The sequence below is a fragment of the Mya arenaria genome, chromosome 3 (assembly GCF_026914265.1).
Source record: "Mya arenaria isolate MELC-2E11 chromosome 3, ASM2691426v1".
Classification (NCBI taxonomy): Eukaryota; Metazoa; Mollusca; class Bivalvia; order Myida; family Myidae; genus Mya; species Mya arenaria.
Genome location: NC_069124.1, coordinates 34,189,196 through 34,200,476, shown reverse-complemented (window position 1 = coordinate 34,200,476; position 11,281 = coordinate 34,189,196). Strand labels below are relative to the sequence as shown.

The following is an 11,281-nucleotide window of genomic DNA, read 5'->3' as shown; positions in this document are numbered from 1 at the left end:
CATAAAGCTTGTTTTGAAATTTACGGATTAATTTTCTTAACTTTAAGTCATTAACATTTTTATTGGTCAAGGATCAAAATCAATGCTATTTTTAAATCGATGATCTTAAATCAATCATCCTCATCTTCTTTAAAACTTAATTAAGTCGAATCACTTGAACTTGTCAGAATACGGATTGACCTGTTCGGATCAGAATGATTATCTTCGGTAAAAAATGCCTCCGTTTCCAAACAACTTACACAATAAACATGGAGTTATTGGGAAAGTTTCCGTGGAATGAGCAAGCAGAAATTTTCACTTCTTAAGCGAAATGTATACGCTAACTTTGCATGCTGCTTGGATAGAATATTTATCTTGTACGAACATTGGATAAGCGATTAAGTGCTCGAATGCTAAATATTCAATAAATATATCATAATGGATTTATCAAAAACAAAGCTGTATAAAGCGATCAAAGACCCGTCGTTGTCGGCGTCGGAGGTGTGGCGGATGTGCAAGGAGTATGTTTCCTCTCGGAAGAACATCAACGTCATGGACCGCACTTCCGGTGAGACGTTTCTTCACGTGCTGGCTGGACACGGGGGTCATGTGCTCACGCCCTGGGGTGTGTCCACCGTCTACCTGTTAGCCAGCAGCGGTCTTAACCTGGATGCACGTGACACACATGGCGACACATGCCTCCATAAAGCGGTGCGGGTACCTGGTTCGTTCCGGGTTGTTGAGGCGCTTATGAGGTAAATAGTTGTTTTTGTCTAATGAAGGAACTTCAACAAAGATTGACGTTTATTTCATTGAATATTTTCTTTGCAATTTGAAATAGTTTTCTACGTTTACCATAAATATCGCACTATTTGAAAAAAAATCGTTGCGTTTTGCCTAGTCAACATTAAAAACGGCGACAAATTTCAATCAAATAAATTAATTGTTATTGTACCTTTACAAAAAATAATCCTTAAAATAATACTATCAGTGTATGTAAGCGTATTGAAACTTTTCAGAATTATTCTTTCAACAAACAAACAATATTGCTCTTTTTCTTGATTTATCTTATATATCTTTCCGTTTAAGTGGTAAGCTTATCCATTCCCTATTGTAACTGCATGGTTTGACCTCGAGTCAGTTAATATCTCAAATGTTAAGGCATATAAATAAGGTAGGATGATAAACAATAGTAAAATGTCATGTAGTTGTAATTATATGCTTTTTTTTTCATCTGCACCATGCTTTAAATGTGTTTTATTTGCAAAATGCTTGACGTTATCATGTTCTGTCCAACGTTTATTTGTGGGTGTTTTTATTTTAAAGGCCCAAACCGTAAAGATCGATGCAAAAATTTATTTTAAGGCATTATTATGTAGAACTTATTTGACTTCAATGTTCAAAACCAAAAAAAAAAACATAATTTGTGTAGAAAAGAAAAAAGTTGTTAGGTTACCAAATAAATTCATTGTACATTCCATATTTCTATACATTCGCTAATTGCATGCAACCAATTCAATTATTTACCAACTTCCATGACATTTATAAAGCGTTCAAGTACTTATGTACCTTTACTAAACCATACCATGGACGTTTACATTTCTTTAAAAGTAGTTAATTACAAACCGAACATCTCAATTTAACGAGTGAAAAATGAGTTGCTGTTAAATTGATGCACCACGATGACATTTAAATGTGAACTTTCGACTTGACAAGGCGTATTTCATCCTGATAAAATCAAACCCATGATTTACTGTTCAATAATTCAATTTTAAAGGGACACAATCCAGGTTGATGCAAATATATATTTATTTTAAATTTGATGCACTATTATTATGTTTAACTTCTTGGACTTAAGTGACAAAAACACAACACGATTTGTGTTCAGATAAAAAAAAAATGTTATTCAGGCGCTTTTCTAACTTGGGAACTTTCGGCCACATAACTATTTTTAGAAAAGAAAAGAAAAACATTTATAAAGGCTATTACTTTTACGGCAATCTCGTATTGGGTCCCTTTAAAGTATTGACGTATATACCTACATCAAATTGCTTTTCAAGTATATGTCAAACCTGCAATACCTAAAGTGATAAAAGTAGGAGGAATGGAAGTTTTATTTGATCTCAATTATTTATCTTCAATCGCCTTTAAACGTTCAATTGCTCCTGTCACATCACACTACTAAAAGCTTGAAAAATCTAATTTAAGCAAGACCCGTACAATTGCGAACTTTAAGCAAATAAATCGTACGTTTTGCACAAGTATTTAATAAATCATGTCAACCCGTCTCAACTTTAAACATAAGAAAATGCAGTTTGACAAGCAAACGCTCTCAGCATGTCATTCTGTTATTACATTTCTTACCGGATATATAATTAATTAATTAATTGTTGTTGTTGCTGCTGCTGTTGTTGTTGTTGTTGTTGTTGTTGTTGTTGTTTGTTGTTGTTGTTGTGTTGTTGTTGTTGTTGTTGTTATTATTATTATTATTATTATTATTATTATTATTATTATTATTATTATACTCATGTTCCTCTTCCTCTCCTCCTGCGTATCATCATTATGGTCATTACCATCATCATCATAAGCAGTAGTGGCAACAGCAGCAGCAACATCAACACATTAGGCTTAGGGTTAGTAGTAATTGTTATCTGATAGGTTAATGGTTTGGATAAGTGTAAGCTTTTAGAATTTACGTAAGCTGTTAGGATTAGGGTTAGCTGTTAGGGTTCGCTTGATAAGCTGTTAGGATAAGCGTTTAATTGTTAGGTTTACCTGTACGAGCCAACGTAAGGGTTAATTTTTAGAGATAAATAGTATACGTTAACAAGGTTAACCGTAAGCATTAGCTTTTACAGTTATGGTTAACTTTAACAGTTAGGTTTAGCTTTTGGTGTTACGGTTAACTGCTAGGTTTAGGTCATATGCTTATTGTTAGGATTCGCTGTACAGTCAAACCTGTATTAAGTGGTCAACTTGGGGAAAAGATCAAAGTGGCTGCATAAGACAGGTGGCCACTTAATCCAGGTTGGAAAGTTCTCCTGAATGCATGGTAGGGTCATGCTAGTGTTATTTTAAGGCGTTTGGGGTTAGAGATAATTGCTAGGGTAAGAAGTATAGGATAAGTTTTAGGTTGGTACTTATAGTAATGGTTAGTCCAATCTTCTTAGACTCTTTTGGATATTTGGATAAGGCTCCGATCGACCTATTAATAGCGAACAGTCAGAATATAACAATCTACCTAAGTCATGATAATCACGACTAGACTATGGTTATACTTACGACGACAACTACCAATGCCATGTTGTATCCATGTACACTCAGGTGCGGTGTTGATCCGCTCATCCGGAACAACGATGGACGGACAGCCGATGAGGTTCTGCAGACGGAACAGCCGTCTGACTGGAGACACACCCTCCACTGGTACAACAAGTATGCTCCTGGTACGTTCTGGGGTGTAATCAATACTCAATAATTTATATATGTCATAAAAGAAGTATTTAAGAGGCATTTCACTAAAACTTGCACAATTGTTATACGAAAAAAACATATACAGAGTTTCTTTCAATCTGCTTATGTTTTCCTTTCTACGAGACTATGCGACTCTATATATATTATAGGTTTGTACCACGCCGCGATCTCGAAAAACGGCGCAACGTGGTCCGTGGAGCGTTTGTTAAAGGGCTGGTGCCGCGCACGACTTACGCGTCCGGACGGACAAGAAGTGGCTCTAGCCGGCCGTCTGCCCATCGCAGATGCCACCAGAGACATGCTCAGAAAATACGAGGTCACAAATGAGTTCGTCATTTCCATGCTTGCTGGGAAACACATGGACTTGGACGGTAAAGTTTTGACTTGTCTTTATCATTTCAACATAAATGTCTTACAATTGGCAGTCGGTTTTCAAGACTTTGTTGCCTATTGATAGTAACATTTTATAAGCTTAGAAAGACTTAGGCTTAAATGTGTTCAAGATCTTTCTTTAATTCTAAACTGCTGCAAGTTGAAACATTTCCATATTTGCAGCGGAGACATTGGCAATGCTGGACGTGGAAACAAAGGACCACATGAGCGATGGAGGTCCGCCCCTACACCCAACCCATCACAGCCACAAGCCGCGCGCGGCGCCAAGACCGCTCCTCCTTGCGCTGGCAGAGGGCCGCCTAGAGGCGTCCGTCGACACGGTGCTCGCCCTGGGCGCCAACCCTAACATTATGTTCTCTAGTACAGGATATATGGAAGATGCCGAGCCCCTGTTCTTTCATGTATGTAACCAGGTAGTTTGACGAAGAATAATAAAGTAACGCCATGGAACTTGCAACTATATATTTCCAAACCTTGGGAAAATAATAATGGTATGAAAAAGAGCCATATCATTATATCAGCCGTGAAACACGGTGTTTTGGCATTTATTTAATGATAATTCTCGTCGAAGATATTTGAATTAAAAACACGCACATGTTTTATTCACTTGAAAACCTATATTAATGTATGTTATTTTTACACTGATGAATGTTATCAATTGGCAGAGGTCTAGAACTTGTCATTTTCGTTTCAGCTGATCTCAAGCGAGCCGCGTCCCCCGGACACCCTTGTTCACAAGGTGTTGCGAGTGGCAGACATGTCCGTGCGGAACCAGAGCGGACAGACACTCCTTTTCCGGGCGATAGACCGAGATCTCTCCTCTCAGTTTATCCGCGCACTTTTCAAATATGGCGTCGACGTCGCCGCAAGGGACGCCAAGGGGCGGACGGCAAGAGACTACGCAGAAAACTTGAAAAAGACGAAATATTTGACAACTATCGATGAACATGTGACTGAGATAGTGAAAGAATGTGATTTAGAAAAACTCCAGTCGATTGTGTTTCAGGGATACGATCATATACTGGACATAACAGACAATAAAGGAATAAATATAACACAGACGTTTAGACATTTTCAGACGCTTAATCCAAACAAGGAAGAAATGGTTTTGTTTATGGAGAAAATAAGAGCAATACAGGTAGGTAGCATGCTTGATATAATATATTTACACCTCAACGTTCATTCCCTAAATGAGCTGCCTTTCCCACCCAGGTCCGGGGAATAGCGGGGACTTTGACTTTCGGTCCAGCCAACCTCGGGTGAATGCCCCCGCACCCAGGGCTAGGTAAGGCCCATTCCCCGCTATATTTTTGCGAACTCAAAACCACGGCATTCACCACGGCACTGCGGGGCCACCTGGAAGGTAAAACACGGCCCATTTCCCCGGCATACATCCGGACCTGGGGGGCGTGGTTACAATTGACTGGTGCATTACCGATAAGAGAGGGGGGGGGGGTTACAATTGACTGGTGCATTACCGATAAGAGGTTGTCATTACCTTAGAATATGTAATCTGATGAATTTTAATAGTTAGCTATTTTCATAACAGTGGCTAATAAACCTATGTGTTTAGGATATATGCGCATCGCTTTTATCTCGCAAGTTTATTGCTATCCGATTTTTTTTTCTCTTACTGAACATATTTCCATTTTAGCGTATTTATTTATAATAATCTATTCCCCTCGATTCCGCACCAATATTTATCTAAGAAACTTCGACATGTTTTAAATTCACATAAGCTTTGCAATCTTATTAATGTATGTAAATAAAAGTGGTCTTTTAATTCGCACTATTGTAAACCGCATAACATTATACATCCAATTTTGTAGCCCCCGGCGCATTAATTCTTTGAATATGTCATGTCAAAAAGTATATCTGACGATAACTGAACTTAAGGCCGTCGGTCTGCGGCCTGCAGCCTAAAAGACGTTAATTAAGTTTATGAAGATGAAAGAATCAACCAATCAACAATTAGATTTTACCGTGGGAACTGTATTTAATTACTAGCATTGTCCATTAAAGCTACATCTTTAAATGGAGTTTTTTTTCTTCGTTCTTAATATGCATTCGCTATTTTAAGGAATAAGTCGTTGGAATGAATAACGTAAATCTTTCAGGGGAGGTGGGGCATTATAATGTTTAATTCATTTGGCTTGATGATAAAAAGCGTATGATTTGTGTACAGATAAAAACTAAATCAGTACAGTCAAACCCCATTGGCTCGGACTCGCTTGGCTCGAATTTCTTGTTGACTCGAATTTTTCGAGGCTATTTTCGCCGGTCCCTGGGAGGCAACGGGGCTCCACTGTACAAGCTGTATCTCCTACATCACATGTTTCAGCACCAGGTGATGATGATGCTGCGGGCGGCGGATACGGGCGGGACTGAGGAGCTTCGGCGGCTGGCAAGCCGGAAGTTGGTATGTGCACGTGACAAGTGTGGCCGCACTGTGCTCCACAAGGCCATCCTTAATAAGAAGAAAGAGCTCATCAAATTCATCATTCAGACATACGGGCATATCATAGACGTACAGGATAATGTAAGCGAACAAATTTGAATCCGTTTTTGACTGGTACCAACCACTAAGTATTTTGATTGAATAACAATTATGTGTATTTTGTGCGACCCATCGACGCTGGACATCAATTTAAATCTTATGTAAATATCTAAGAAACTAATATTTGATGTTTCTGTCAGTAGATGCGCAAACTTTGAAAATATATTAAGTAAATACCTTGATCAATATGTAATATAATGGAAGAAGTGATATTGCTTTTTAATCTTTCTTTAAAGTCGCCGCTACAATATTTGGTTTCCACAACTGTAGTCAACATTATTAAGTCCATCAAACTGTTCGTGACCAACTCTTATGGATAAAAAGTCGCTGCTCTTGTTTGCAGCTTGGTCGAGTGGCGCTACATTACGCGTATCTTGTAACGGAAGGGACGAGCCTAGTTAACTACCTCCAGCTACATGGCGCTGACACCAACGTCTCTGACTGGGTACGTACTGGCTGGGTGCGTTATGACTGGGTGCGTACTGGCTGGGTGCGTACTGGCTGGGTGCGTTATGACTGGGTGCGTACTGGCTGGGTGCGTTATGACTGGGTGCGTAACGAACTAGGTACAATTTGTGATAAGATGCGCACTTCAGGTTCCTAGGTCTAGTGGTCTAGATGTAACAAATTTGACCGCCAACCCAGAGGTCGCAGGATCGATCCTCTGACTCAACACAATTCTAACTGTCTTCTGGGAGGGACAGCTTAAACGGATGACCCGTGTGCCAGTGATATGCACTATTACATTTTATTGAACCAGGAGTCGCTCTTACCTGTCTGTGCACTTTTCGCAACAACCTTAAAAGATCGATTCTGGATTAGCGTGATGCAGACCATGGATAATCTGTCAAAGTTGATTGCCTAATAGAACTCATGATATTTAAGTTTTCCCATGAGTTCTAATGAATCGGGTTTCCGAGCACTATATATACGAAGTAATTGAGCAATACGTTTGTAATACATATTTGCTCAAAGGCTATAACAGTATCAGATGCAAAGCAAAACGTTAAAACAGTTCCTTGAAATGTTTAAATTAATTAATTAGCATACTGATTAAGGATTTCTTTTAAATCTTGCCACAATTGTAGTCTTTGAAGTTAACAGGGCCGGGTCCAGGATTTGACATTTGAGGGGCGCAAGCGTTTGACTTGACTTCTTGAGCTCCTCCCTCAGAACCGAAATTTATTATGTTTAAAATGTTGGCAATGTGGTTTGGGGTAAATTATATCTCAAGAACATTTTAACAATTTCTAGTTCGAAAGGATGCATTTTGGGCGTTTAATATTTTTTTCTTACATTTAAAAAGTCGACTTGGACGGTTTAAAGGGTGGGGGGGGGGGGGCAAAGGTAGGTAATTACGTAACTGTTCTGCACCGTGTTGCTAAGAACAACGTTTAATAGTACTGTATAGGAATACTTATGCGTTGTAATTATCCACAGACTAGTTATTGAACGATTAAGCTCCGCCTTCTTGTTATCGTTCCGACATGGGAGTTAGTGTATAGACGAAAAATAGGAAACACTCTCAAATATTGCGCAAGAAATAATAGTCTAGGTAAAAAAATAATTGTTTTGACTGTAGTGCACAAATAATAGGAGCAATGTCATTCGAGGTATTGTATACACATGTGTTGCAACCGTGATTTTGTTTTAAACGGTATTATTATTTCAGTTCCAATGAATGTATGTTTTTTAAAAACGTTATAGAAATTGGATATAGATCGTATATATATGTATTTCGTTTTTTCTTCTCTAACGACCCACGATTTTTAATCTGATGACCAACAGTTCATTGATTATCAATAAAAACTGTAATTTGACCGTGATTCATGACGATCAGGTAAAACTGTTCTACAGAGAACATAAAAGGTTTTTCTACCACTTGACCTCCTAATCTTGTTTTATTTCACATTAACCATAACCAATTACAGGCGGGTCGACTTCCGGCCGCTTACCAAGTTGACGCATGCGGCAAGGATGAGTATATCCGTCTCCAGCGGGCGTTGAACGCTTTTACCATGGACGTCTACCTCGCTGAAACAAACTTTGAGCACTCGCTCAACAAGGCCGTGAAGGTATATACGTTTTTTTATAAGTCATGCTCAACAACAATATTTTAAGAATAAACTTGATTATAATACACATTTGGTTGCGAAAGCGTTGTGATATTTTGTCCGAAACACTTAAACATGATTGTTTTAATATTCAATTTAAATCATCTCCCTCCCACCAGCGCGGCGACGTCCGTGATGTAGAGGATCTGGTGCACGGGCTCACGGACCGTGGTGACGTCAATCGGTACGCCAACGTGCTCTTCACGTGCGTGGACACTGGACGTCAATCAATCGCCGTCTGTCTCATCCGCCATGGCATGCGTACTGACATATATAAACAGGTGCGCGCGACCTCTTCCAGATTACAATCACTTTTTATATAGTTTACATGTGACTGTCTGGTGTTTTTGTGCTTAAAAATTATAATGTTAAAAATGTCATCATATTCGTTTACTTACATAAAAGTACATTTGCCATCTTATAAAAAGCTTATATAAAGAGTAAATAAAAATGTGTTTATTTACCTATAAACTCTATTGACAAATATACGGAATGGATGAGGGCTGTTATCAAATACTATGTCCCTGATCTGAACAGTTGGGAGATGGGAGTAGGACGCTACGTGAACCACAGTTAACTTCAATGACTATTTATTTTAACACTGTTCAAATTACATGTACATTTCAGTACGAGACGTGCGACTCCCGGAGTTCTGCGTGTTCTACTTACACGTGCGACCATGTTCTGACGTCACTGTACACACGTGCCAAGCAAATGAAGTGTCTCGAAGTTCTCAAGGCCATTTCAGACGTGTCAGAAAAGAGCTCGGTAACTGTTTGTGCATTGCTTAATTAGAAGAGTCCAGTTTACTTCAAAAAGCATGTTTAAATATTTGGTTTAAAATTTGCGCAGTGTGTTTAAATTACACTGCTAATGCAAAATTACTCTGTCTATGCGACTTTGCGATGCTCTTTCATATTTATAATAAAAAACTAAATAGTTTAACCTTATTCAAACGATTGTGAAACAAATATTCAACATTATATTAATCACTCTCGTTCGCATGATGTCACGCGAGTGTGGTCTTGCGTTGTGGGGGAAACCGGAATACTCGGAGGAAACCCACTTGTTCGGCATGGAGACGACAAACCAAACTCAAATGTGCCCAGGCGCGGGAATCGAACCCTGGTCGCCGAGGTGATAAGCGACTGCGCTAACCAGTGTTAACTAGACAACTGGATCTTTAAATGTTGATCGTAAGAACACTATGCGTACACCGTCACAAAGCGCTCAGACCAGTTTGTATTATATAAATATTGCCTCCCTCGAGGAGAACAGTGAATTTTGTCAAACCGAGGCAAAACTCGAGCGAGGCTTTAGGTGGGCAATATTCATTTGATGATACCGAATAAAACTTACATTTTACTACTTAAAATTGTTGCGAACCTCTTCGTTGTCGTCTGATACCAAAAGGTAAACAAAGCGCTTGAACGACACAGACGAAATGTTGAAAATAAACCACGTATCGCACCGTACCAAAATGTTAGCGCGTAACAGTGTGCTAGCGGGTCAAAGTGTGAGGTAACAGTGAAAATTGTTGCCCGCTGACCTGAACTATGTAAAAGTTATATGACATGAATTAAAAGCTTAATGGTAAAGAGTAAGCGTAACAAATAAGCCCCACTTAATCGTTAAGAATTCAATTCAGGTCATCTAACTGACTTACAATACAACTTCATTGGCTGACACATTGTCAACGCAAAATCGGACGCAGGTATTGCGTATCGGATAAGTGGCAGTGGGCGGACCTTTACACACCCGCGAAAGTTAAAATTCTTAATGATTAAGCCTAGTACTTATGTGATTGCCTATTTGCAATTTCATTGGCTGTGAATGTAGGCTGTATTCTAATTAATGTGTGTTATTGGAAATAGAAGGGGTTGGGTGTAATCTATATAAACTGGTGTGAGCGCTTTTTAGCGCTATATATCTTGTCAACTGCTTTTAACAACTTGATGGTTAACGTTTTCTTGCAGGATGTGGAGGTGGACGGGAGGCCATCCATCCGGGGCCCCTCAACCATGGACCAATTCTCCCTGCTCGGCATGGTCTAGCATCAGCAGGATGGTTGGGCTCCAACATCGGACTCGGACCTATCAACACAAGCCCCATCAGCGCTTCCTCGAACGCCATGTTACCCACCGACCCCGGAAGGCTAATACTAGCTGGTCTTCATTAAAGGCAGTTGTAACGAGCCACTCAATCTTATAGAAATCATTTTATCAATGGCCATAACCCGAAGTTTGAGGTTCAAACAGGATGGTGATTTCAAGGGCATCCAGGAAGAAATATTTGCAATATCCCTTGTATGATTTATGTGAAGATGAATTACATTACAGTCAAAACTCATTATGTCGATGACCTTGAGACCTCGGGAAATACTTCGAGATAACGAACTTAGATATAACCGAAACACAAAATATGTCTAACTAAAAAAATTATTCGAAAAAAAGTTCGACATATAAACCGGAACATCGAGGTAACTGAGTTCGACATAACGAGTAACGACTGTATATAGTTGAGCATAATGATGTTGAATAGTTGGTAACATAGAACAAAGGTTCTACTGAAATGCTGGTACTTATCATTTTTTACATATTCATTGTTTTTACAATTAATTTATAACTGCAGTAATGTTCCAAGCCTATTATACCTTCATGTACATATATTCTATTTATTATGTTTCTAACATAAGTGTTTTATGACCTTTTTACAAACCCATGTACAAGTTTTTACTTTTTCTACTTATTAATAAATAAATGAATAA

The 11,281-nt window shown here is 38.8% G+C and overlaps 1 protein-coding gene across 1 annotated transcript; it reads left to right on the top strand.

Moving 5' to 3' along the window:
* LOC128227338 (uncharacterized) lies at positions 1–11,255 on the top strand. The gene is made up of 11 exons (XM_052937761.1): positions 1–734; positions 3,304–3,422; positions 3,600–3,821; positions 4,006–4,244; positions 4,538–4,981; positions 6,185–6,382; positions 6,744–6,845; positions 8,332–8,475; positions 8,634–8,795; positions 9,142–9,282; positions 10,491–11,255. The coding sequence occupies exons 1-11, from the start codon at positions 418–420 to the stop codon at positions 10,566–10,568; spliced, it is 2,166 nt and encodes a 721-aa protein (XP_052793721.1). The 5' UTR covers positions 1–417; the 3' UTR covers positions 10,569–11,255.
* Positions 11,256–11,281: the final 26 nt, after the last annotated feature.